General features: G+C 31.9%; 5 protein-coding genes and 1 pseudogene across 9 annotated transcripts; 3 read left to right on the top strand and 3 right to left on the bottom strand.

Moving 5' to 3' along the window:
* The first annotated feature begins 72 nt into the window (after window positions 1-72).
* Window positions 73-4,869, top strand: LOC110009442 (putative mediator of RNA polymerase II transcription subunit 19b). Of its 4 annotated transcripts, none has more exons than XR_016318833.1 (6): window positions 73-225; window positions 1,177-1,269; window positions 2,990-3,285; window positions 3,698-3,907; window positions 4,330-4,423; window positions 4,587-4,869. XR_016318833.1 is itself a non-coding variant. In XM_089716350.1 (6 exons), exons 2-5 carry the CDS (start codon window positions 1,239-1,241, stop codon window positions 4,380-4,382), a joined length of 561 nt encoding a protein of 186 aa, XP_089572476.1. In that variant the 5' UTR covers window positions 73-225; window positions 1,177-1,238; the 3' UTR covers window positions 4,383-4,423; window positions 4,587-4,869. The 4 variants fall into 4 exon arrangements, 2 of the variants coding, with proteins under 2 accessions (XP_089572476.1, XP_089572475.1); XR_016318834.1 differs by having other exon boundaries at window positions 4,330-4,428; XM_089716350.1 differs by having other exon boundaries at window positions 4,359-4,423.
* Window positions 4,870-8,932: 4,063 nt separating this feature from the next.
* On the top strand, window positions 8,933-10,669 carry LOC105634035 (eugenol synthase 1-like; annotated as a pseudogene). The gene is made up of 5 exons (XR_016318835.1): window positions 8,933-9,207; window positions 9,308-9,442; window positions 9,544-9,792; window positions 9,886-10,077; window positions 10,335-10,669. The product of XR_016318835.1 is annotated as a eugenol synthase 1-like (transcript).
* Window positions 10,670-11,192: 523 nt separating this feature from the next.
* On the bottom strand, window positions 11,193-12,728 carry LOC105634036 (phenylacetaldehyde synthase). The gene has a single exon (XM_089716348.1). The coding sequence runs from the start codon at window positions 12,726-12,728 to the stop codon at window positions 11,193-11,195; it is 1,536 nt and encodes a 511-aa protein (XP_089572474.1).
* A 2,563-nt stretch (window positions 12,729-15,291) lies between these two features.
* LOC105634034 (tyrosine decarboxylase) lies at window positions 15,292-16,827 on the bottom strand. Its single transcript, XM_089716534.1, has one exon. It carries the CDS (start codon window positions 16,825-16,827, stop codon window positions 15,292-15,294), a length of 1,536 nt encoding a protein of 511 aa, XP_089572660.1.
* A 4,209-nt stretch (window positions 16,828-21,036) lies between these two features.
* Window positions 21,037-23,117, top strand: DLAH (alpha/beta-Hydrolases superfamily protein). The gene has a single exon (XM_012216792.4). It carries the CDS (start codon window positions 21,400-21,402, stop codon window positions 22,936-22,938), a length of 1,539 nt encoding a protein of 512 aa, XP_012072182.1. The 5' UTR covers window positions 21,037-21,399; the 3' UTR covers window positions 22,939-23,117.
* ERD4 (Early-responsive to dehydration stress protein (ERD4)) lies at window positions 23,100-27,447 on the bottom strand. Its single transcript, XM_012216791.4, has 6 exons — window positions 26,688-27,447; window positions 25,944-26,089; window positions 25,501-25,776; window positions 24,339-25,183; window positions 23,833-24,088; window positions 23,100-23,735 (listed from the first exon to the last, which is right to left on the bottom strand). Exons 1-6 carry the CDS (start codon window positions 26,956-26,958, stop codon window positions 23,355-23,357), a joined length of 2,175 nt encoding a protein of 724 aa, XP_012072181.1. The 5' UTR covers window positions 26,959-27,447; the 3' UTR covers window positions 23,100-23,354.
* Window positions 27,448-27,986: the final 539 nt, after the last annotated feature.

The following is a 27,986-nucleotide window of genomic DNA, read 5'->3' as shown; positions in this document are numbered from 1 at the left end:
AATTAATCAGAACCTATACGGAGGACCAAATCCAAATATATGCGTCTAAAAAAACTTATCGTACCTAAATGTACAACTCAAAAAGCTATAAATCCAAGACCTATGAATGTCGCAGACTGCCCATGAATCTTTCCCACTATTTCCAAGCTGCTTGAACTCAAAACGACAATACGAGCAATCTCTCAACTCTCTCTGCAACGATCACACGTCTATTCCCTCCCACTTGTAAGTAACCTCTCGGCCCCTATCTCTCTGACTCTATCTCTACATGAATATGGTGATATTAGTATGTTTTTATTTATTTACGAACTCAGGATGGATAGCGTGCTATTTTTTCTTTTTCTGAAGATGATGTTCAAATTGGAGCTTCAAATTCTAATTGGATAATTTGGATTTTTCATGCTATTGGAAATCGATGCTTTTGTTTTCTTTTTCTTCTTTGGCGTGAATTTGAAGATAGACACATCCAAGAATCTTCTTTTTGGTTTCTGTAGATTCTTCAATCTTCACCTTTTGACGCATGCTTGGCTCTGTAGTTCTTGATTTTCAGCTATTGGGTTAACGGGTTTTCAGATGTGATCTGAGAGTTGTTGAAAGTTGGAGCCTTTATGTTTTCTAGGAGCAGCAACTTGGTTTTTTCAAATGCTTCATGGATGGATAATATGGTTGTACAGAGGCTTTAGTCGAGGAGGAAGAGAAATATTAATGTTACTACTTATTGCATTTCGATCCAAATGGTTTATCATTGATGTTTTAGCAGGGTTACGGTCATGATATAATCTTAGGCTATGATCAATCATCTTGGCCAGCTAGATAGTATCTTCCAACTGCATTATGCTTGTGCCATCTATTTGTGAGATACATTTTTCATCCTCAGCATTGAAAAGTGGAATAGTTTTGAATGTTTTGTATGTGTGTCTAGAACTCGGTACGAGATCTGGACATTTTTGTGCGTGTGTGTATATACACACTCAGCATTCATCTGATTGGCATTTTTCTTTTTTCCGCAAAATGACTAAATAATATACATGTCTATCTCATCTCTAGGCTATTGTTGCTTGTGATTATATGCTTCATATTGTTTGAGTAATCTGTATATAGGAGGACATGTATCAACTGGGTTACAATTTGATAGCTACTAAATTACAGAGCTTTTACATTGTTTATTAATGATAGATGAAGATCTGCCTGTCACTTCTTTCCTTGTGAGCCTGGCCCCCTATTCCCTTGTTAAACTGATGGATCTTGAAGGCAAGACATTTGGAAGGGGTAAGATTTTCTAGTTATTAAGTGTTTTTGCGTAATCTGTCTCATCTGCGTACTTGAACTCTTTTGGTATTAATATAATGGTGTTTTAAACAAAGGTTATTTTTCCTGTTCTTTTTCCTCTATTATTTGAAGAGAGATTTAGGTAGTTTTCCTCTGGTTTTTATTTTTATCTAAGAACTCATAGAGTTTGTAGAGTTGAGTTGTTTGACACTGGATTTTTCCCTTTACAAGAGATTTTGTGATATTGTCAACAAAGTACAAAGGATGTGCTATTGTCTTGTATTTACCTCTACAAAAGGGAAAAAAGTGCTGTGATAGTGTCCTTCAGACCTCGGGTTTTTCTGTATTGTCTTTGAAGCGAGCAAAATGCAATGCGTCTTCTTTTGTAAGTTCATTGAAAGTTCAAACAATATCTGAATCATTTTCATTATTATTTATGCCATAGTCTCTTGAATCATATCCATTCTTTGCTCATTCACTTAGACTCTCGAATTATATATACAATGGCAAAATAGTTACTGTTTGGTTGCTAAATTTTGATATGTTGGGAGTGACTGAATTAGTGATTACAGGTCATTTATCACATTATCATTCCAAAACTGCAAATTTCTCTATATTTGTCTTTATATTTGAGGATCAAGTTTAAATGGAACATCGAAATTTCTCTTATTACCTGGCTGTGTTTCAATTTATGAAAGTTGACCTTTGTTCATGTCACTAGTTTTCAGTCCTATCCATGATTTGGTACGCTTATTATTTGCTGAATGGTTTTGATACACACTTCCTTTCCAGGAATTCTACAAAACTTCTGACTATTTTTGACCTTGTAATTTGACTTTTGAATTCACTGCCTATTGGAGCCTCACGTTGTTAAGTATCACGTGAGGTTTAAACACAGTGATATAGCAATTAGAGCTTTATTGAACCTTCTGATCTTGAAACGATCACTTGGGTGAGCCTTGAGAAGGCAATCTCAACACATTTAAAATTCCATGATTAAAATAATTTAGTGCTTCCTTCTTGAAATTATTTGATAGTTGACATGTTATAGAGGGAGGCGTTTTAATTGCTTCAAGTTTGGTAATTTATAAGGTTTTACTCTGCAGGCCCTCAAGCAATTAATATATGGGACATTCAGGTTTATTTAGGGTAGGAGGTTGTGCACCAAGATATAATACTTAAAATCAGTTTTTGGATTAGCTGATTACAGGGAAGTCTAGACCACTGAAAATTTGTGACTGTTGTAGAGAAAATAATTGGCAGCAGTGTAGGACTGGAATCGAACCAGTCCTTTTCAGCTTTTCTGTTACTGGAACTGTCGGTTCTGGTTCCATTTCTGAACCAAGGGAGGCAGGAACCAGAACTGGCAGGATATCCTCCTTCCCCCCCCCCCCCCCCCTCTCTTTCCACTCTGGTTTTGTTATGATTAAAGCTCCTGTGGTTTGCGATGAAAATTGGGGATTGTAGAATATTTTATATGCAGGCACAGTAATATTTGTTTCAGTTAAAGTAATAACTAACATATTAATATTTTTTCATTAATGTTATAATAATTGACATTCAGGCACTTATTTTGGTTTGCCAATGGCCTTTTCCACTGATTCTATTGCTTTCAAACTTTATTATCATTTAGTTCCTTTTCAATTCTGTATCTTTTAATTTGAAGAGAGTTTTTTTCCTGTTCATTTTTTTGTAACAAGGCTCTTTCTGGAATAATCAGGGCAAAGGGAGCTTGGTGGTGCTGTTGATCTCGTAAGTCAGTATAAGCTTTGGCCTCATCATGAATTCTTTTGCAAGAGGTCACTCCCTTTGTCAATATCTGAAACTCGCTATCTCCAGAATGTTGTGGGTGACACAGAAATTAGGAAAGGGGAAGGAATGGAATTGGATCAATTGTTTCATAACACCCCCAATCTGAGAGAGAGAAATGTTCATGCTCGTATACTTCCTTTTGATTTAGGTGTACTCAGGGAGGCCTTTCAGATGAGAGAATCTACTCCTGTTGTCTTACCTTCTGTAAGAAAAATTTCTGCGGATATATTTATATCTTTTGTTTTTGTACATGGAAAATTTATGAAAGAGTGCTGCTTGACAACAGCCTGCTTTCAAGTTTTAAAGACTTTTGTTTTAGCATAACACGTATTTTAGACATGTATATATATGTTAATATCTGAAGTTGACTGTGCTATTCTAAACTGGATCAAATTAACATGACCAAGTTATCTTTTATACAGCCCCCTGAACACATCAAAAACAAAAATTGCTGCTTTGCATATATATTTTTGTTGGCTTAGCATTAGTATGGTGTACCCTATGCTTGAAGTTCTAGTTTTGATTTGTAAATTTATGATTGGGTGGCTTAAAGGAAAAACCATTTTCATTTTTGAAATGGACACTTCTGCTTGTATGGTTGGTTTGCTGTGAACAGGCAGATAAAGGTATCCCTACTCCAGTGATGAAGGCAAGCAGCAAATCCACAAAAGATAAGACAAAGAAGCACAGAAAGCCCAAAGATAAGAATAAGGACAAGGATCATAAGAAGCATAAACATCGCAACAAGGATGGGAGTAATAATAAGGATAGGAAAAGAAGTGGAATAGAACCTGGTCTTGAGAGCTTGAAGAAACAGCATAACAAGGTTTTCACTGAATTGCATTTGCATTGCACTGAGCTTTGAATGGATATTGACTATATAACATTTTTTTTTAAATCACTTGCATTTTTTACATTGCACATTTACCTCTTGCTCCTCTATATATTTCATTTGCTCATGTGTAGTACCGGATGGCACTCAATGACAATTGTTAATTGACCATCTTCTTTCTATATCGTGAAATTAAGTACCCATGTTTAACTTTCTCGGGGTATAATAATCAGGATGGTTAGACCAGGTCTTTGTTCATCTATCACATTATTTTTATGTTACAACTTCCAATCTCTAGATATGCAAAAGTATGGAGTATTTGGTTATTATAATATACACACATGTTCTTTGAAATGAATTTTAAATTTAGAACTACTTTTTTCGTCTCTTGAAACTACTTTCATGTTGCCTAATAGTTGTGATGGTGTTTGATTTATTCATTTAGAGGAGACGGCAAAATGGACTATAAATGTCCTTCTGGCAAATGACAGCCCAACATGAGAAAACATGGTAAGGTATAGTTGGATTACTAAACATACCCAAAAGCCCTCATGTTTCGAATAATATATTTTCCTATCAATTGCTTTGCCAAGCTAACTGTATTTTCCTTCAAGTTTTTCACTTTATTTGGCTGATTGGTTTTTTTTTTTTTTTTGAAAATTATGTCGGACAGACATCATGTGGCATGCTGGGGACTGATGGGTGGGATTGCTGTTTTGTGCTTCTCTCCAGATGTATATTTATGATGGTTTGAGTATAGTCCCAATAGACAATATATAAAAGGAGATTTGAGCGGCAGAAAGATCCCTGATGGTGATGGCTGGTGCCAAGATTGTATCAAGTAGAACTCACAAGCAACTTTATAATGAAAACCATGAAAAAAAACATACTAGTGAATTCTCATTGGAAGTTTTTAATTTATTTTCCTTGATTGCTGTAGCCTAAGTTTTCTCTTATGATCTCTGTACTTATAATCTTTTTTTCTTGGCTTCTTTCGTTCATGTCTTATAATCTCTGTACATATAAAGAAAGTGAAATCATTTGTACATAGATGATGGCAATTGCTAGATTAAAGTTAGACAAACGAAAACAAATACATATATAAAGGGTAAAAAAAGAACTGAACTTTAAGAACAGATGATTCGCTTTAAATTGTTATTTAGGGCATGGCTATGTTCATGGCTGGTATATCGATCAAGATTTTGGTGGTTGGAGCAGCATGGTGTATAGGAAAAATTCATATTAGAGGCAAGTGGCAAATTGGGTCGCCCAACCTTTGCTTGTGTTAGAGAAAGCACTTTTTCTAACCCTGACATGCTCTAATAAAATCTTCTGGAATTTTATATATACTAGTTTTTTGAATGAGGTGCGATCTACTTTAACTATACTCATTTTATATATATATATATATCATAAATTTTGTTTAGATTAAAATAAATATAAATAGTTAATTTGTATTCCACTTTGCCGTACAAATTACTTGTAGTGTTACTTATTATGTATTTGATTTTATTTTTAAATAATGAAGTGATCTTAGAATAAAGTTCAGCACAATCCTAAGACTTAATCCTTTAGTTCATAATTTATAAATGCAGATTTTTAAAACTCTAATATGTGTTTAAAAAGAAAATCAAGTCATTACTCAATCTCCAACCCCTACTCTCTACCCCAAATCAATATCTATATACAATTATAATGAAAAAAATAATAAATTATTTTATTGCTAGGTCAAAGAAAAGAAATGAGAAGATGATCTGAATTGATAATAGAATCACTTTGACTACAGTGACAGCATTATTATTTACCCAGCGTATCAGAGAAAGGAATATATGCACATACTTTTAAGTTAAACAAATTTAGAATATAAGAGAAAAAATATCAAGAAACTTAAAAATGTTTAACCATCAATAGCCATCTATTTATTGCAAGGGAAATATAAATCTCTTACTAAATTAAAATAACAGTAATTACAAATTATTCAGTAATGAAAAAAAATAAAAAATTATTATTAAGAATAAAACTCTTTCAAAACTCATATAACAAACAAATATTTGAATATATATAGATATATAAATGTATCAATAGAATATTATGTATATTTTTTAAAATTAAAATTTCAATTGTTTACCATCCCATATTTAATTATGTAAATTCTATTTGAAAATTTACTTTTTAAAAAATATATCCAATCAAATAGGACAAACATAAAAAATAAAAATATTAATAAAAATAATATACTTTTTTCTTCTTTTTTATATCTCTCCTAAATAAAATATTATATTATACATATTCTATTTGAAATTTTTTTAAAAAAATATATTCAATCATATTATACAAACATAAAGAAAAAAGAATATTAATAAAAAAATATATTTTTTTATCTATATCTTAAAAGAATTAAATATTTAATAAATGAAATATAAATAATTTTCAAATTTCTCATTATCATATATATTCATTAAAAATAAATTTATTAAATATAAAAATTAAAATTTTGACATGCTTAATTATATATATGTATTTTTTTAAAAAAATATTTTTTTTCTATTCATTAGGAGGCCTGATGGCCGAAATAATACTGCGAGCTATACAACAATTAAATTGGTAACTCACCTAACAAAAAAAAATTCAAAATATATAGATATATAAATATATCAATAAAATATATTTTTTTAAAATTAAAATTTTCAACTGTTTACCATGTAAGTTTAATTATATAAATTCTATTTGAAAATTTACTTTTTAAAAAATTTATCCAATCAAATTTTACGAATAAAAAACAAGAACATTAATAAAAATAATATACTTTTTTCTTTTTTTTTTTATCTCTCCTAAATAAAATATTATATATTTTTTATTTGAAAATTTATTTATTTTTTTAAAATATCCAATCATATTATATAAACATAAAGAAAAAAAATATTTTCTTTATTTTTTATATATATTTCCTAAAAGAATTAAATATTTAATAAATAAAATATAAAAATTTTCAAATATCTCATTATCATATATATTCGTTAAAAAAAAAAAATCTAATAAAGATAAAACTTAAAATTTTGAAATGCTTAATTATTTATATGTATTTATTTAAAATTATTTTTTTTATTCACTAGGAGGCCTGCCGGGCTAAAATAAAAAATAATTTTTACAAATTATATTCAATCAACTGACAAATTGTGATTTTTTAATTAGCCGTCATTAAAAATATCTAAGAACATTTTAAATTTCATTAAGGGTGATATAAAAAATCTCATTATTCCCCACTATTTCGACTGTTATGTATAATATATATTCTTTTTCAAATTTTCTCCATTTCATCGTAATATATGGGATGGATACAGAGTTTCTTCCCATCTGAATTTTGGTTAGGCGTTCACCGGAGCCATGCGGTGGAGCCATCTGCAAGTAGTTTCAGGCAGAAAAGTAAAATCCGGCAAGCAATTGAGGCTGATGAGATTCCTTACACTAACATTGTCTCAAATGAATTTGCTGGATACTTCTTGCCTATTTTGGGACAACCAAATGCCAAATTCTTCTTAGAGACAAGCTTGTCATATTGGGAGTGCGACATGGAAATGCAAAAAGTGATATAATATAAGCTAAACCTTTCTTATTTAAAGAAAAATATACCACTTGAGCTAATCTCTTTCGATTATTTCTAATATCTCGGCAATTCTGGTTGCTGAAGAAGATATAGCAACTTACACCATTAAAGCAATGGACGACCCAAAAACATTGAACAAGATCTTGTATACGAGGCCACCTGCCAATACTTTGTCCCGGAATGATATAGTTGCGATATGGGAGAAGAAGATTGGCAATACCCTTGAAAAGATCTATGTTGCTGAAGTTGCTTAAGAATATCAAGGTTTGATTATTTCTATAATGAATTCTTTAATTTTAGTTTAGTGGAATTGAAATTTATAAATTTATTATGAAATTAAAGAAAAATTTACTCCAGTCTTTTAATGTATGTGGAAAGGCTCCTCCTCCAAGAAATTTGTCATTAAGGCTCCGTTTGTTTATAAAATAACTTGTATTAAAATAATTTGTTAAAAAATATTTTTATAGAAAACATTTTCTTTAAAAAATATTTTTCAAATGACTTATTTTCTCTCGTTTGGTTGTAATATTGAAAAATTAGTTGAAAATATTGAAATCTTTATCTCATAAGACCATTAATAATAGAAATTTTACAATTTAAAAAATTTATTGTTAAACATGAAAAGAATGCAAAATATATATATATATATATATATAAATTATGAAAGCCCCCGGTAGCCGGTGGTGGTGGTCGGTGGTAAATCGTGACGGGTGATAATGGCTATGGTAATAAATAAATTAAAAAATATGAATTTATAAGATTTGTTAATATCCGAAAAATATTTTACTCTTTCAAAAATAGAAAGTTATTTTCTTTAAAAATGACTTAATTTTGCTTTGATCAGAAAAATATTTTTCCTTGAATTGTTTTCTTGAGCGCCCAAACAATTAAAAATTGTAAAAAATATTTTACTGCAAATTATGTTACGGAAATAAACGGATACTAAATGTTCAATTAAAATGTCCAGGTGTCATTAAATACATCAATAACTTCTGCTAAATGGCTATTGGGTTCTCAAATTTGACAAATGAAAGTAACATTACCAACCAAAGCAAATATTAATTGCTAATTGAGTGAATTTAATTATATTTATCAAGTATCAGCCTCTTTCTTTTCTTTTTAATCATCAGAAATATTCGATTTCCTGAACTATGAAATATAAACATCGGATATAATTAAGATAATTAATGTGACCATTGGAAAAAACCATTAAGATAATTTATGTGAGGGACCGTTGGAATATAGAAGAATGTTAGTTATGCTAACAGCTAGTGCCGACTAGGACTGACAGCATAACTAACATTCTTCTAGAATAAATTAATTAATCCGCACCGTTTTACTTAATTCCTTCTTTTGTTTGCTGTGTTGCCTTTTGTTCAAAACTCCCCGTTTCATCTCTTTGAGTCTAAGTCTCCTAATAAAATGTTTATTCTCTAAACAAAAACCAGACTAGCTAGCTACTTCCATTACAGATTAAAAAAATCGAAAAAAGAAGACGAAGGTTTCCATGGCTGAGAAAAACAAAGTTCTTGTAGTTGAAGCAACAGGGCACATAGGAAAATTCATAGTAGAGGCAAGTTCAAAACTAGGTCACCCAACGTTTGCATTTGTCAGAGAACTCACTATTTCTAATCCTAACAGGTCCAACCTCATCCACAGTTTCAAGAGCTCTGGAGTGACTATCCTCTACGTAAGTTCCTAAAATTAACCAGCTAGTATTTTTAATTTATTTTTTTTTTAAGGAGTATATTTTTAGTTAATTACCATTATTAATTTGTGATTTTTTACAGGGAGATATCTATAATCATGAAAGCTTAGTGAAAGCGATCAAGCAAGTTGATGTTGTGATCTCAGCAGTTGGAGGATTGCAGGTGCCTGATCAAACCAAGATTATCGCTGCCATAAAAGAAGCCGGCAATGTCAGTGTATGAATATACGTCGACGTTTCTAACACTCCATTAAATGTAATAATAGAATTTTTTTTAAGAAAATAATTTAGTCGTTGGATGTACACACGTGCATATAGAGATTTCTGCCCTCAGAATTTGGCACAGAAGTTGACCGTAGCCAACCGGTGGAGCCAGCCGCAACATTTTTCCGGCAAAAAGTTAATATCCGGCGAGCTATTGAGGCTGCGGAGATTCACTGCACTTACATAGTCTCCAGTGGCTTTGCTGGATTTTTCTTGCCTACTTTAGGACAAGCAATGTCCAAGCTCCTCCGAGAGACAAGATTGTCATCCTGGGAGATGGAAACCCTAAAGGTACACAAAATTTGACCATCTAATTAATAATTTAATATAATTTTTAAAGAAATTAATAGTTCTTACAGGATGTTATTTTAATGTTTTTGTCACTAATTTTGGTGGCTGAAGAAGATACAGCAACTTACACCGTAAAAGCAGTGGATGATCCAAGAACCTTGAACAAGACCCTGTATATAAAGCCACCTGCCAATGTTTTATCATTCAAAGAAATAGTTGCTATATGTGAGAAGAAGATTGACAATACCCTTGAAAAGATTTATGTTCCTGAACAGCAACTGGTTAAAAATATTGAATGTTTGATAAATTATCTAAAATCAGTTATACTATGGATTTATTTTTTCGATTGAGAAATATTTAGAGTATAATCAAGTTGAGTCAAATTGATATAGATTTTGTCTAGTTTGGCCAAATTAGAAAACGCAGACTCCAATTCAATTAAATTTCAATTTTTCAAATAGGGATCAAATTAAAATTGATATTAAAAAACAGTTATAGATTAATTATTTACGAAATTCATTTTTTTTTTTTTTTTTGGTTTTGTGCATGTGCAGAAGCTCCTTCTCCAATGAATTTAATAATGGCTCTTAGCCACTCTGCATTCGTGAAGGGAGAAGCTATAAACTATGAGATTGAGGAATCTTTTGGGGGTAGAAGCCTCTGAGATTTATCCAGAAGTCAAATACGCTGCTGTTGATCAGTACCTTGATAAGTTTGCTTAAAATTTCAAGTAAAATAAATAAATAAAATTTATACACTAGTGTGGCGGCTGTCATTTATATCATATGATATTGAACTCCAGAGGAATTAGCAACAAAATAGTATAGTTGAAAAAAAAAAATTACAGAGGAAATCCCATTTCTTTTGCATTTAAATAAATCATTCTTGCAATAATATTATATAAAGAAGATTGTCAACTGTTAGGATGAATTTCTTAATTTATTAATCTCTTTTGATATTTGATTGATTACATACCTAAAATTAGGACTAATCTACGAGATTAAAATTTGATTTGTATATCGTTGAATGTATTTCCATTTCAATAAAGATAGTGGAAATTTTAAAGCATATTTTGCTTCAAAATAATAATAATAATAATAATAATAATAATAAAGCAAGCTTAATTATTATTGTAATAATCGTTATAAAATATAATTGTCATTTATCTTTTAATTTTTGTCTTATTTTTACGTAAACGTCCCATGTTACGGATAAATGATAAAACTTACTGATCTCTGTAAGTTTAAATGAACAAATAACTTCCCATTGCCTATATCTTCGAAGATTTAGAATAATAACCAGAAGGTGTCTCTCAAAATTTCTAAGACATCAGAACTTTATTTCGAATTGAGAGAACTTATCAAATGGGATATATGGGAAAAATAATTGGACATATACTTGGAGCAGAAGATTCAAGAGGTTCTTAAGATGGCATTTGCATGTTCCCGAACAACCTTCCAAGCCATAATGACATGGTGATCTTCTGTAAGAGTGGCACCAACAGCAAACCTCATGAAATAAACTCCACCAACCATCCCATGAGTCATAAAAATGCATCCTGAGGCATTAATTGACTCCAATAATCTTCTATTCAGTTCATTTGCAAGTATCTCACGATCAGGCAATATTTGAACTCCACCTTTTCCCATTTCAATGGCTCCTGGTACAATCCTGAAGCAAACCATTGCAAAATTCCTCGGCACAACTATCTCAAACCTTTTGTCCTCTCTTACAAGTCCTTCAAAAACTTTAGCCATTTCGACATGCTGTCTGAGGAATGTTCTAAGATTACCCACGCCATAGCTTCTCAACACAAGCCAAAGTTTCAGTGACCGAAACCTTCTGCTTAGAGCTATTTGCCAGTCTTTATAATCTATAACTTGTGCTGAATCAGAAGCTTTGTTCTTTAAGTACTCAGGATTTGTTGAAAGGGATTTTATAAGAGCGTTTGGATCCTTAACCCAAAGGCAGCAACAATCAAGATTTGTCAAAAGCCATTTATGTGCATTCAGACTGAAAGAATTTGCATCCTCTAGTCCATCAAGAAAATGTTGAAACTCTGGACATATACAGGCGTTTCCGGCATAAGCAGCGTCCACATGAACCCAAATGTTATATTCTCTCGCTACATCGCATAATGGCCTCAATGGATCAACAGCTGTGGTTGAAGTTGTGCCTATGGTTGCACAGAGAAACAACGGGATTAGACCTTTTTCTATATCTGATTGAATAGTTACCCTCAGTGAATCAGGAGATAGCGCGAATAATGTTGATTTAGTTGTCTTAATAGCCCGAAAATTCTCTGGATTAATTCCAGCTATCTGAGCCGCCTTTTGGAGTGCAGAATGTGTTTGGTCAGAAGCATAAACAACTAATTTTCCAATTTTTTCCTTGCCAATACCACGTAACATTTGATCTCTTGCAGCGATTAGAGTGCATAAAATGGCTTCACAGGTAGTGCCTTGAATAACACCACCACCACTTCCGGAGAAAAGAAAACAGCTTGGAAGCTGAAGTACTTGACCAAGCCAATCCATTACAATGCTTTCTAATTCAGTTGCGGCTGGAGAAGACAACCAGTTGAATCCAACGATATTAAAGCCAGTGCAAAGCATTTCTCCAAGAAAAGATGCAGTGCTTCCACTTGCAGCGAAGTACGCAAAATAGTTAGGACTCTGCCAATGTGTAATGCCTGGAAGTATATGTTTTTGCACATCTTGGAGAATAGTTTCTATAGTTTCAGGATTGTGAGGGGCAGAAAGCGGCAAGCGTTTTCGAAGATAACCAGGTTCAACCTGGCTTAAAACTGGGTGTTTTTCGATGTTCTGATAATAATCAGCAATGAAGTCTACAATCATGTGGCCCTGCCTTCTAAATTCGTCTGCGTTTAAAGGGTTCGGAATTTTGTGCTTGTTGTGGATGTCTACGTTGAAATTATGGCTGCCCATTTGAAATGCAAGGTAATAGAAATCAAAATGATGGTTATAACTTTACACTTTTTATGGCTTTATAGCGTAGACTGTGTAGTATTACCCTGCGAATTATTATTTATTTATTATTATTTATTTTAATAAACAATTGAAATAATATGGTAGAATTGAAACTAGTATTATTTTTAAAACAGAATAAAATTGATAATACTAAGATTTTAAAAGATTAAAAATGAAAATGAAATATTATGGGGTTGTTTATTACTTTCTACTTTCTAGATTACTCGAGTTTTTAAGGGTTTATCATTTTGTACTTGTCTTCAATTTCTTGATTGAACTTACTAATTGCCCATTTGTCAATGGACATAAATAACAATAATATCCTATGGATGGAAGTAATTATTATTTGTAATATTACTTTAAAGAAAAAAAAAATGCATGGTCCGGTCCTATTTATGGAGTAAGGACAACATATATATCTATCTATCTATCTATATATATATATATATATATTAGATGTAGTAGTTATGTACCTCATTAAATTAACAAATTCTTGAAATTCTTGTGTTTGTCTTTTTAGTTTTGAAGAGTCTCAATTTTTCTGCTTGATTTTTTTATTGTGACATTCAAATTCGTTATAATTAGTAATAAAAAAAATAAAAAGCAAAAGATGAATTTCATTAGGGATGGAATTGCTAATTATGAAGAATTTTTATTTCTAAATAAGTAAATATGCTTACCTAATCTCCTTTAAAACATTTTTATAGGAATGCTTTTTAATAATTGTTTTACTTAAAACTAATTAAGGGCAAAAATAAAATCAACTATCCATAATATTTTTATTTTAGTTTTAACATTAGGGATGATGAGATTTCATTAACCTTAAAAAGTAAATTTAGTCTTAGTGAGTAATTATTTAGTGTATTTTATTAAAATAAAAAGCAATTTATATTTTATAATTCAAGAAATTAACTTGAAAATTATTTTCATATAATTGGTTGCATGCACAAGATTGGCTGTGTTTCAATCCAAAGGCCCCAAATATGTTTCACCTACCAACAACTTGACTCAGCTGATGATACATTAATTAGTAAGCACCTTATTACAATAAATTAGAAAAGAAAATACAAATAGATCGCAAACTGCATTTTTTAGTTAATTTTATTTATAAAGTTAGGGATTTGAAACTGAATGATACGTTTAAAGAGTTATATTCATGTAGTTGATTTTGAGACTCAAATCCTAATTAACAATTTAAGAATGAAATTCATGAAGCAAATTTTACATTTATGGGGGGTTAGGAAAGGGTATTTTCAGTCTAGCGTCAATTTGCCCTAATTTAGATATGCTAAGTGATCAATTAGGCTGGAAATTGATAGAGATTTTTCATTGAAGTCTGGCCTTCTCGATAATATGAATTTGGATGGAATTTGGTAACAAAGTAAGGTACAACGTGTTAGAATAAAATTGAAAATTAAGATGTTAATGTATACCGATAAAATTATGTATTTCTAAAAATATATGCGTAATATTATATATTATGACAAGATATATCGATAAAATAATATTAAAATGTATATATTTGGCATTAGTGGTGATTTCAATATATATAACGAATGAATAACGATATCTACATTACCTTATTGTCACGGCTCCAATGAATTAAGTCTGGAAGTTGCAATTCAGACTTAACAAAACCCTGAAGAGAGAGAGATTAAAATTTGAATTTTGTTGCACAGATAATAAAACTTAGATCAAATTACGTGATTTTTCATATAGTACGTGTTCCTAGATTAAGAAAACGACAATTCATTAATTTGATGTCAAAGAGCTGTTCTATATATATATATATATAAAATACTCCATAGTCAGTAATCTATGCCTCTCTTGTCAAATTCAGGCCAAATATTAGTCTTGTGCAATGGTATTTACAGTTAGTAGAATCCGTATATATTAGGTTTATTAATTTTATGGATGAGTAATAGATATGTGGTCTTAAGATCGATTCATGGATTAAATCAATAAAAAATGATTATTTTTCTTAAAATGAGGTATTTCAAATCATATATTTGATAAAAAAAAAAGATAAATTAGAAATACTCATTAATAGTGCAGGCCAAATCAAGGTCTTCTTGTCTTTTTCTTTTCTCCGTTTATTTTTTAATAATTAAAAGTCCTTTTATTCTAAATCTAGATATATAATTTGTTGTTCAGCATCTAATTTTAGAATCATTTATTAATCCCCTCAGTTACTACTCATATGTCTTTCAGGCCTAAACACATAATTTTTCCCTCCTGAAAGATAACTATTGCAATGCAATCTTGTAAGGCTCTTAAAATCTGTGATCGCTGCCAACGTTTTTTGCATAGAATAATGACCTGACAACAACGTGTTCATCAAAATTCCGAAGCTAATCAAAACTAAACTTCTCACATTTTTCAAATTATTATTGACATGCCTAAAAGAGACATGTTACATCCCAGGACAGGAAAATAAAGCTCAAAAGAAAACAAAAACAAAAGTCAAAAATCACAACAGCATTGGACATATATAGGTAGGCATATATATGGAGCAGAAGATTCAAGACATTCCTAAAATGGCATTTGCATGTTCCCGAACAACCTTCCAAGCCATAATGACATGGTGATCTTCTGTAAGAGTGGCACCAACAGCAAATCTCATGAAATAAACTCCACCAACCATCCCATGAGTCATAAAAATGCATCCTGAGGCATTAATTGACTCCAATAATCTTCTATTCAGCTCATTTGCAAGTATCTCACGATCAGGCAACATTTGAACTCCATCTTTTCCCATTTCAATGGCTCCTGGTACAATCCTGAAGCAAACCATTGCAAAATTCCTTGGCACAACTATCTCAAACATTTTGTCCTCTCTTACAAGTCCTTCAAAAACTTTAGCCATTTCGACATGCCGTCCGAGGAATGTTCTAAGATTACGCACGCCATAGCTTCTCAACACAAGCCAAAGTTTCAGTGACCGAAACCTTCTGCTTAAAGCTATTTGCCAGTCTTTATAATCTACAACTTGTGCTGAATCAGAAGCTTTGTTCTTTAAGTACTCAGGATTTGTTGAAAGGGATTTTATAAGAGCGTTTGGATCCTTAACCCAAAGGCAGCAACAATCAAGATTTGTCAAAAGCCATTTATGTGCATTCAGACTGAAAGAATTTGCATCCTCTAGTCCATCAAGAAAATGTTGAAACTCTGGACATATACAGGCGTTTCCGGCATAAGCAGCGTCCACATGAATCCAAATGTTAAATTCTCTCGCTACATCGCATAATGGCCTCAATGGATCAACAGCTGTGGTTGAAGTTGTGCCTATGGTTGCACAGAGAAACAACGGGATTAGACCTTTTTCTATATCTGATTGAATAGTCACCCTCAGTGAATCAGGAGACATTGAAAAAAATGTTGATTTATTTGTCTTAATAGTTCGAAAATTCTCTAGACTAATTCCAGCGATCTGAGCTGCCTTTTGGAGTGCAGAATGTGTTTGGTCAGAAGCATAAACAACTAATTTTCCAATTTTTTCCTTGCCAATACTACGTAACATTTGATCTCTTGCGGCGATTAGAGTGCATAAAATGGCTTCACAGGTAGTGCCTTGAATAACACCACCACCACTTCCGGAGAAAAGAAAACAGCTTGGAAGCTGAAGTACTTGACCAAGCCAATCCATTACAATGCTTTCTAATTCAGTTGCGGCTGGAGAAGACAACCAGTTGAATCCAACGATATTAAAGCCAGTGCTAAGCATTTCTCCAAGAAAAGATGCAGTGCTTCCACTTGCAGCGAAGTACGCAAAATAGTTAGGACTCTGCCAATGTGTAATGCCTGGAAGTATATGTTTTCGCACATCTTGAAGAATAGTTTCTATACTTTCAGGATTGTCAGGGGCAGAATGCGGCAAGCGTTTTTGAAGATAACCAGGTTCAACCTGGCTTAAAACTGGGTATTTTTCGATGTTCTGATAATAATCAGCAATGAAGTCTATAATCATTTGGCCCTGCCTTCTAAATTCATCTGCGTTTAAAGGGTTCACAGTTTTGTGCTTGTTATCGATGTCTAGGTTGAAATCAAGGCTGCCCATTTGGAATGGAAATGTAAGAGAGAATGAAAATGATAGTTAAGGCTTTTGCTTTGCTTTGTATTTTATTGGTGCATGTTTTTCCATGCAGGGATATGGGAGTCTATTTATAGTTGTAGTGATTCAATACATCCATGTTTATTATTATTATTATTATTATTATTATTATTATTATTATTATTATTATTTTGCTCAAATCAGGTGGCTACAGAGATAGTGGACGGGTCGATGGAGTGTGGAAATCGTGAAAAAGTTTTTAGCTCTCCTTATGAGTTGGTTAAACTTCTATTATTATCTTCAAGTGAATTGATATGGCTTATTGCTCCAACTAATACCTAGTTTGGCTTATATTTTTACGGTACAAATCCTACTTTCTCTACTTTTTTTCAAGGCACTCCAACCACTTTCTATTTACATTATGACTTCGTCCCTATAAAAGATAGAAATTATACAAATAAAGTTTTTTTTATCATAAAATGTGGAAATGATAGTGTTATCTCTTCTTATTGTTAATCTATAATTAAAATTAAAATTAAAATCTCAATTTCCTTTTAGCAGTCAAATGATGAGTAGAGCCTAAAACTGAAAACAAAAGGTGGATGAAATGTTATTGTACTTGAAGTGTTTCAATCCCTTTTTCCTCTTTAGATTATTGTTTATAGGACAATACGAGGAGCCACACTTGAAAAAACAACCTTGTAAAATACAAATCTGAGGAAATACAATGTTCTAGTAACTATATAATTTTATCAATTTATTATTAAGGTGGCTATGAGTAAAATATAGAAACCACAATTAGGTGAATTTGTCACATTCTTCTCACCAAAGCATATTGGTTGTTTATGAAGACATATGAATGCAACTAAACGCATTGAAAATTGTACTAGAGAAAGTTTACTTTTTTTTTTTTAAAAAAAAAAAAAAAAAAAGTTAATTAGGAAAGTAATTACAGGTGTGTTCTATCTAATTTCAATGTTCTTTCTTAGAAATTATCAACAATTGTCATGTGTTTATATAAATATGTGCCATGCATTACATTCCACTAACTAAAACATAATATGAATATCTAGAATTTGCATAGTGAAAATTAAAAAAGAAACTCAATTATTAATACTAATATTAATTAAAAAAATTAGTATTACTAAATTCATAATCAATAATTCCAGACATATATGATTCATTTATTTTAGATTTATAAATCTTTTAAACAAAAATTCTGCAAATGTAAAAATTTAATGCACACAGCAAGCCCCAGAAGATGTGATTGAAAATTGTAAGCTATTTTACTATTTAATAATAATATATACAATTATAGATGGGATACATTTGACTAGAAATGATTCAAGTCCTTTAAATAAAAAAAAATAATATTTACAATTAATTATCTTATTGTAATAATTCTCAGGGAATAATTAATATCACAATAATAATAATTGGTGATTGTGATTGTATCGGAGGGGGGATGCTCTCGCTGAGAGAAGAAACAAAAAAACACTCAATCCAACTCTTCATATTGAAAAAGCCCTTAATAGTAGAATTAGTTGGATTAAATCCAATTATTCAAAATGAATATTAGGGGTCCGATTCTCCACATTCAACATCATTGAAAATGACATTTTCCTAACAACATTACAATAATTATTGGAAATGACATTTTCCTAACAATATTATAATAATTTTGCCAAAGAAAAAAAAGTAAATTATTTCAAAATATATCATACATAGCACAAATATAAATTTCCCAATACAAAATTATTTAAATTTCCATATATCAAAGTAGTTTCTATATCTTGCCAAATAATTTTATAGGTTCATTATTAATTAATTAAATGTAATCCGATTGGTCTACTTAATTATTTATGAGAGAGTGTGTGGTTTTAGTTTTGAATCCTCTCGAGAACAAAAGTTTTCACCGATTTAATATTAAGAATTATATTAATTTATATTGAATTCAAATATTGTGGTGTAAATTTCTTAATACTCTCCCAATTACACAAAATGAGACTAAAAAACAGACGAGGGAAAGGGTTAATAATGCATATATAGCAAAAATTTCTTATTAAAATTAAAATATTATGGGTGAATAATGTTTAATGTTGCCCTAATTAAATAATCATGATAACAAATATTCAATTGCAATAATTAAGAATTACTCGCAAGCACTTAAACTCATCCTATTGGGAGGAGAATGGCAGGTAAAGAATAGAATGGCAGATAATGGAAACAAACAGATGCACCTGATCCCTGAACATTGATGGGAGACTTTGCCCTTACTTACAGGATCATAGTTTTACAGTTCTCAATTCATGATGGCAAGAGTCCAGTATGAGAAAGTCGACAAAAGTGGGCCAAGGTACTCGACAGCAAAACATAAAAGTGTATTTCATCCATATATCTATAAATTCAAGAGATTCATGTGAAATAAGTGTCATATTGCATGTTTATCATATGATCGGCTATGTTCAATAGATTTTAGGTTTTGTTGTGTTTTTGGATCCAAATGATACTATTAAAATACCAAATATCAAAATAATTAACCTTATTCATGCACATCAGTCCCGACATGCAAAATCTATTTGAGATGACGATGTTTCTTTTTTCATAAAGATAGAAGATTTATAAAAGTATTTATTACTTTTTTTATCTCGATATATAAGTCATTTAAGTTTTTTACATAATGATTAAAGAAGTAATTAATTTTCCTATATTATAACAAATTCAAGAGTAATTTGACCAAATTATCCTTTATCTCAAAATCAATAATTGCTTTTGAAGTATTTATTATATTTAGTGTAAACAAGGGCAACATTGAAAAATATCATTTATTACTTATTGAAACGACTTATATTTTGGGACAAATGAAGTAAATTACATTTTGTTGAATCAAATGATTTTATTTCTTTAATTAGTTTACCAATTATTGATGAGAGATAGTATATTTTATTTTATATCTTTATTAACACGTGCATAAGAAAATTTTAATAATAATTAAAATATTTATTTATTTTATCTCAAAATTTCTTTTGCTCAATGCACTTTTCTGCTTTGATCCGGGTTCAGTTTCATACAGGAGAAAAAGATTGGTCTTTGGGCCTAGCTATTTTATTTGTTTAACATGTTTATACTTTTGTCTATGGGCCAATCTACTTCCAGAACTCTAATCTGGCCTAGTCCAAGTGGCCCAACTTCCATGCTTTTCTACTCTGACCTTTTTTATTAAAAAAAATATGATCTCACTGATCTTTTCTTGACACAAGTATTTAACATTCGAATAGAATGGCTCGTAGGTCTCTCTGTGGTATGATAGATGGGTTGGAGATTTCACGATCCCAATAATAGATATATGCCTAAATACTATTAAGGCAAAGTCCTTTCAATTAATAATAGTTTTGAATTTTATATAATTTTAGATATTTCAATTTGTGTTCAATATTCTCAATCTTATGAAAATTGAAGCCGCTTACCATTCTAATCAATACATAATGAATGAATACAATATTTTTTTAATAGTAAAATCATAAGTTGAAATTTCAATAAAATGTAATTAATATTTAAACGCCCAAAATAGAAACTTTTAGTTAAACTCTCAGTCCCAAACTCTCAACTACTGAGGTAGGGCAAACAAGCAAGAGAGTATTTGCATTTTACTTTTGGAATCATATATAAAGACAAAATGATTGGAGCTTAACCATTAAATTTGAATTGGATTTGCAAATAATATAGGGCTTTAATCTTATTACCTAAGAATAATACCTTCCAAGAAATTACACTCTTTCCATATTTGCCTAACATGATGAATCAAGGAAAAAAAATAAAGGAGTAGGTGATCAATTGTTTGACCTAGTCCATGCAATTATATGAAGAATCATTAACTAATGAATTAGCTTCCCTAAGCAAAACTTAATTTTATTTTTTCCTTTTAATGATATGTGATATATAATATTTCCTTCTTTTTTTTTTTTTTTTTTGTTATGCTCAATTTATGCACATTAAAGACAAATTTTCCATTTTCGTTTAATCTTTGTATTTCATTAAACAGAATTATTTGAGAATTATAATGGGAATTCAATTCTTAACCAGATATCCTTTTTGCCAGTAGAAACATAGGAGGAAAGATTTAATGGAAGCTTTAAGACACCAATGGCTGCTAACTCAAGCTTCTCGATCAATTAGGTTTGCTATTGGTCTATTTAGAATGTTCTGGTCAAATAAATACTATATTTAATGTATATTATTATATATTAGTCTTTCTCCACATCACGTGAGTCCAATTTTTTTCTCTCTTTTAATCCGTTCTGTCTCCATTAATGTCTCTGATCTCCATGAATATAATAATATTGCACGTCGAGGAAGAAAAATGGTCAACTGTACCACTGGTTTTGGTTTGGTCCAATTTTGAGGGTGAGCCGTTTCCAAGAATGCCTTAAGCAACCTTCCTGGCGTGCTTGAAATTCAAATTCTATTCTCATCTATCCAGAAGTTATATATAAACCCTTCTTTAATTCCGTTTCCATAAAAAGGATCGCTTTCATTATAATTCTGTCAATCAAAATCAATCTTTTAAGACCACCAATCATGGAGCTGCCACCATTGAAACGACGAGTCTTAGCAGAGAAAACAAGATCAAGAAAAACAAGAAGAGTATGGAAGTTAAAGCTTAATATAACATGGCAAGCTATCAAGAAAGCATTTACAAGCAAGAACCGTCTTCTTCGATTAAGTTGTGTACAGCTTTCCACGATTAATATCCATCAAGATGCCAAAAAAAGGAAAAATTCTAGCAAACCCCATAAAACCTTGGCAAACCTTCTTCATGTACCTTATACAGCATCTGATTTTATTGATAGAGGAGATCAAATGACACCTACACTATCTCCGAAAGAGAATGTATCAGCAAAATGGCGCGAGATCCATGGTTCTTGCAACTGGGAGAATCTTCTAGATCCTCTTGACCCATGTCTTAGACGAGAAATTCTCAAATATGGAGAATTTGCTACTGCAACTTATGATGCTTTCGATTTCGATCCTTTATCGGAGTATTGTGGAAGTTGTAGATATAACCGGCACAAGATTTTTGAAGAATTAGGGCTTAATAAGCATAATTATAATGTGACTAAGTACATTTATGCAATGTCACATGTAGATGTGCCTGAATGGTTTGTTAGGGCACATAGTATATGGAGCAAAGATTCTAATTGGATGGGATACGTTGCTGTTAGCAATGATCAAGAATCCAAAAGACTTGGCCGGAGAGACATAGTCGTGGCATGGCGGGGCACGGTGGCGCCAACCGAGTGGTTTACCGACTTAAAGACTAAACTAGAAGAAATAGATGAAGAAAATGAAAAAATTAAGGTACAATATGGTTTTTATAGCATATATAAATCTAAAAGTGAGTTCACTAGGTATAATAAGTTGAGCGCATCAGAGCAAGTTATGCAAGAAATAAGAAAGTTAGTTAATTGTTATAGAGAAAATGGTGAAGAAGTTAGTTTGACAGTTACTGGTCATAGTTTAGGAGGGGCATTAGCCGTTCTTAATGCTTATGAGGCAGCAAATTCAATTCCTAATCTTTTTGTTAGTGTTATTTCTTTTGGTGCACCTAGAGTTGGGAATTTAGCATTTAAAGAGAAACTTAATGAATTAGGGGTTAAGACCCTTAGGGTGGTTGTTAAACAAGATATAGTACCTAAAGTTCCTGGGATTATAGTGAATAAAATTCTAAGGAAGATTAATACAATCACTCAAAGATTGAATTGGGTTTATAGGCATGTGGGAACACAGTTGAAGCTTGATATGTTCATGTCACCCTATTTGAAGCATGTATCTGATTTTTCAGGGTCTCATAATTTGGAAGTTTACCTCCATTTATTAGATGGGTTTTTGGGAAAGAAATTGCAGTTCAGATGGCATGCAAGGAGAGATTTGGCTTTGGTGAATAAGAGCAGTGATATGTTGATAGAAGAGCTAAAGATACCTGAGTTTTGGTATCAGTTGCCACATAAAGGGCTTGTTTTGAACAAATATGGCAGATGGGTTAAGCCAACTAGAGAACCTGAAGATATTCCTTCACCATTTAGTACTGAATTATCGAATCATGAGCTAACATTTTAGATTTGTTGTTTGTGTTGTCTGTTATTATTATATTTCTTTTCCTTTTTTCTGATTTGTAAAGGGTAGTAGCCTAATGATTGAGTTTCTGTCCTGCAAAATGCAGTAAGTTTTGAGAATTTGTAATGTACCAACACAAAAAGGCTCTTCTAGTGCAAATAAAATTCTTGCATCAAATTTAACTATGCTATAACATTAAAAACAGGATCGCTTTACATAACATCCAAACAAAAACTACCAAAAAACCAAACAAAAAAGAGAATAAGGAAAGGACTTCCTATGGTACAAACAACTAATGAATGATCCCTTTCTAACTTAAAATATGAACAGAAGAGGAAATACAGAAGTTCGAAGTGGAAATACAGAAGTTCTGCTGCAAGATTTTCAAAACATGGGAAGTGAAAATACAGAAATGCACATCAAGCTGCAAATGATCCCATTCTTGAAACTTGTGATAATGCATCTTCAAACTGATCTTCATCAACCTTTTCAGAGCTCAAGCTTGGTGGGATGAATGATCTGAAAACTTGTTCCATGTTAGGAACTTCCTTCAGCTCGCAACAAGCAACTTCAAGAGCTGTGTTACAAAAAGATCGGTAGAATTTCTTCTTACAGACGAAGAAGAATATCAATGAAATTATGGGAAGTGGAATTAGAAATGGTGCATAGTAGAATTTCTTCACACCCATATAACCAAATGTTGTGACTTGGAACAATAATAGAGAAGCGAGGACACGCATATGAATATGGGGCCACATCCTTCCATAGCTCTCAAAGGATGGAACAAAGACCTTAAGTGCCTGTTTAATATTTTTTTTCAAGTAATGTTAATGATTATCAGAATGAATAACTAACATTTACCATCATTTTATAAACACAAGTATACAAGATAGTTACCTGATTTCGTAGAACAAGCCATCCTAGGCCAAAGTACACCACCCCAAATGGAATAATTAGGGGAGCTATGACAGAGTAGCAGTAAACTATTGTGATGATAAGCATGTCACTAGGAATTCTAGTGGCATACCCAAGGTCTCCAGGAGCCCAAGCCTCTTTTAACTCATCCTCGGTCTTGCAAAGATACTTTCTCTTCAAATGAAATATGATTAGAGGAACCAGGCGGGATAGCTCAAGTCCATATCCAACAAAGAACCTTTGGTATCAATGAAATATGGAAAAGTTAATGAACATTTCATTTCACAGATAATACAACACATAGAAGCATTCGTTTCTCCCACTTATCATAGGGACAAAAACAAATACAATTTCTCTCGGTAATCTCAGCAAAGATGAAAAATTTTTAAAAGGCAGTACATTAGCATAAAGTATAAGTTTTAGAAGGAAAATATCAAATAAAGTAAGTGCAGGAGAAAACATAAAAACAAAAAGAAAGAAAATCTTACTTCAAAGCCACATAGGTCAGAAAGAAAGTTGCATTCCCTGGAAGGCTATCTGCTAGCACAGTAACAAGAGAACCTGGATCCTTCTGAATTTGTTTGAATGTGCTAAATAGTGTGCCACCAAGTGTAACACCAATAAAAACATTAAATACAGTAAAATAAAAGTATTTTCCGGATGCAGCCCTTATTGCATGGCTCTCTGAAGGAATTCCCTCTGCCTTGGATAGAAATAAAAGCAGTTTAGGCAACATTGCCAAAAAGATAATGAGTGCAATCTGAGGGAGGTAGGCTTCCAATACTGTCTTGATTGCAGCAATATTCACAGCTGGCTTTAGAAATGGGAGAAATTTCTTCAGATTGTCCAATGTTGTTAGTGCAGAAATAAATCCAATTGGTATCATGTAAAACATTATGGTTAGAGCCACAATAACGTATACCACATACTGTCGTAATTCCCTTTCAAAAAATTTAATTGTGAAATTAGTCCATAAGAGTTGACGAGGTTCAGGAGCATCTATGACAGTCCATTTGTCAACCATTTGGGCATGTAGACTCTGAGCTGCACAAGCTGCTGCCACCCTGCTTGTGAAAAAGACCAGAGCAGAAGCTTGCTGCTTTTCTCTTAGTGTAACTTTTTGCTCAGCTTCTAATTTGGGGACTAGTTCCTTAATCTTCTCGTTATAGTACTCTATACTGTCTACTTTTTCACCAACGAGGCCAAGGAAACCTGTTTTTGTGGTTGGTCTTGTTCCTTCAGGTTTGTCCAATGTTTTGGACTCAGCATATACGGCTTCTGCATGTGCAAGCTTTTTCTTGTATCCTTCCAACTCGTCATAAATTTTGTTAACCTGGTTTTGGGTAGCTTATGATCAGTACAACTTGTCTAGCATATCAACACATAATTAACATGGTCAAGAATTGTAACCATCTGATATATATTACCCGGAAGATACCTAGTTGCATAACATCATAGTTATATTGTTAAACTTCTGAAACTAGGAAAACAGTAATATGAACTTGAGAGGCAATCGTTTATGTGGGAATCAGAAACAAGAAGATATTTCTCAATATGAAGCACATAACTATTTAGATGCTCAGTTCAACAACCATTTGTTAAGGGCGAACAATTATTAAATAGAAGAAAAGAAAACAGTGGAATGAATACCTCTTTATTGTTTGTGACCACCATTGATCTGTAATATGTTTCAGGGTAGATGGATTTAAAATATGAATCCACCTGTTCCTTTCTAGTTCGGCCCTCAGTAACAGGAGGTATGTCCCTAACAAGAACCACGAATTGCTCTGGTTTCACTTCAGGAGACATTAGTGCATTAGCTCTCAGTCCAGACACATGAATGTATGCCTTCCATAACAGGAAATAACTAACAAAAGAAACCCAGTAGGCAGCAATCAGGAATGCCCACAGCCTTGGATTCTTCTCCTGCGTGTAAGAAGAGCAAGACAACACTTGTATGCGTAAAAATTGCATGTAAAATAATCTAAAACATGATGGGATATACAAAGAAGGTCGAAGAATTTATTAATAAAAAAATGGAATTATCTCAATTATATGAATAAATTATTTAATTGAAAGGTAGCAGAGGTTACCTCAACATGTCCCATGGACAACTTCTCAAGATCATTGAAAGTTCCCTTACTTGTACCATTTACGGTTGTAAGAGTTCTAGCAGTCGCAGCAACAGGGAGAAGAACCGGTAGAAGAACGAGGCCGGATAAAACCAATATGGACAACACTGCCGTTGTTAATAAAATGAAAGAACATTAAAAATTTAATCTTTCTCCTTAAAAAAGTCCATATGTTTATGCCAAATAATGAAGGAATTAAAAAAAAAAAAAAAACTGTAGTTTAAATATTTCTGCCTGGAAATTTATATTTTAGCCTGAGCAATCCTTCCCTTGTTTGATTCCTCTCTTCTCCAACTTTCGAGTTGTCACTTATCTAATCAATCCTCTTTTTCTTCATGGTCATCATAACAATAAAAGTTTAAAGTTCACCTCCAACTCCAATTACAAGCTGCTGTAACAGAGGAGGAGAGAAACAGATGACCAACAAAAGGCAAAGTAGATTTCTTTTCTAATTTCTTCCAGGGAAATAATGAAATTTACAAAGTTGAAGTCATAAACCAAAGATTGTTTAATTTTAAAATTGAAAGCAAATTAAATTTTCAGATTAGGGGAATATCTGTTCTGGAAGAAATGGGGAAGGTAAAGGAAAATAAAAAGCTTAGCTTCTGAAAAGTATAGCTCAAATGATAATTGATCAATAAGCACAACATAAATATTAATTGACAAAAATAAGATGTCCAAATCCAGACAGACAGAGAGGCAAACCAGTGGTCAAGAACACAAAGTAGACAGCAGTGTCGACACCAGACACATTAATGATATCCTGTTCGGTTGAAGAAAACGCTTCCCAGATCCAAGCCAACGGATTCCGAGTCCGGGACCCTCCCTCCCAGGCATCCAAGCCTTTCAAGATCCGACTGGGGTAATAAACGACAGCGTTTCCAGGTTTCCTGGATAACCATGTAAAAAGCAGCATCAAAATAACAAAGATCACAAAAGACGTCGCTAAAGACGTCAAGAATGAACTGAAATCCATCCTTCAAAGCAGACACTACTGAACTAGCTTTCTTGTTCGTCTATTTAAAATGAGAAACGGGTTCGGAGGAGTTGTTTTTGGTTATTATAAAACACACAGAAGGAAATTAAAGTAGCCGTTAAGAAAAGGGAAATGAAAGGGAAAGATAATAAAGAAGAGCATTCATTAACGGGTGGTGGTTATAACGTGGAAACGGGAAAAGAGAAGGAGAAGCAGAAGAAGAAAATATCTAAAGAGGGGTTTTGTCTAAGGTGGTTGTAATATGGCCATTGATATGTGACTGTTTTCCTCCTTTCTTTACTGTGGGGTTTCTCTGTTTTTTTTTTTTTTTTCCTTCTCTCTCTAGTTTTACAAATTCTCCTACTTTCTCTGTTTTCCGTTTCAAATCAGTCTTTCCAATAGGAGATTTGACGAGCATGTGATACTGAGAATTGAGAAGGTAGGAAGAGAGAGACAGGGAGAAGAGGCTCGGAGTAAGTATGAAAGTGCTAAAGTGGGCATTTTCTTTAAAGCTGTTAACTCGTTAGGTACTTAACTGTCTGTAACGGCTCATCTTGACCATAACTAATATTTTAATTTTTCTTTTGTTCGCTTCTAACAAATTGATTCATTTTATTATTTTTCTTTTGTGGTTATGTTACTTTTGTAGTACTAAAGAGTGAAAAGTTGTTTTGTGACAAATACATTGATTTAGGCTCTCTTTATTTTTAGAAAATAGTGTAAACTTTTTTTTAAAAAAAATAATTTTTTTGAGATCTAGAATAGTAATAAGCTGAAATGGATTTTATTATATTATATAAAGGTATCTGACAAGAATTTCTATTTCCTATATTGTTTTTATTAAACTTTAATTGACAAACTCTTAAGTTATTAGTTCTTATTAGCACATGTTTGGTTTAACTATTAGTGTTAACTGATTATTCATAAAGTTTGTCAGCTAATAAATGTTAATTAATGAATTTTGATTAGATATTTTATATATAAAGGGGAATATATTAGTTTTTATCATAATGTGATGTAAATAAAAG

This window comes from Jatropha curcas, chromosome 11 (assembly GCF_041381405.1).
Source record: "Jatropha curcas cultivar XTBG-Jc1 chromosome 11, XTBG_Jcur_1.0, whole genome shotgun sequence".
In the NCBI taxonomy this organism is placed as follows: Eukaryota; Viridiplantae; Streptophyta; class Magnoliopsida; order Malpighiales; family Euphorbiaceae; genus Jatropha; species Jatropha curcas.
The sequence above is the reverse complement of the archived record's forward strand: the minus strand, read 5'-3'. Positions and strand labels throughout refer to the sequence as shown.

Coding starts and splice junctions, on each gene's coding strand:
- LOC105634036 (XM_089716348.1), bottom strand. CDS start 12,728: ATGGGCAGCCATAATTTCAACGTAGACATCCACAACAAGCACAAAATT.
- LOC110009442 (XM_089716350.1), top strand. CDS start 1,239: ATGGATCTTGAAGGCAAGACATTTGGAAGGG. Junction 3,286..3,697: donor CTCCTGTTGTCTTACCTTCT/GTAAGAAAAATT, acceptor TGCTGTGAACAG/GCAGATAAAGGTATCCCTAC. Junction 3,908..4,358: donor TGAAGAAACAGCATAACAAG/GTTTTCACTGAA, acceptor TTATTCATTTAG/AGGAGACGGCAAAATGGACT.
- DLAH (XM_012216792.4), top strand. CDS start 21,400: ATGGAGCTGCCACCATTGAAACGACGAGTCTTAGCAGAGAAAACAAGA.
- ERD4 (XM_012216791.4), bottom strand. CDS start 26,958: ATGGATTTCAGTTCATTCTTGACGTCTTTAGCGACGTCTTTTGTGATC. Junction 26,090..26,687: donor CTTTGTGTTCTTGACCACTG/GTTTGCCTCTCT, acceptor TAACAACGGCAG/TGTTGTCCATATTGGTTTTA. Junction 25,777..25,943: donor TGTCCATGGGACATGTTGAG/GTAACCTCTGCT, acceptor TCTTACACGCAG/GAGAAGAATCCAAGGCTGTG.
- LOC105634034 (XM_089716534.1), bottom strand. CDS start 16,827: ATGGGCAGCCTTGATTTCAACCTAGACATCGATAACAAGCACAAAACT.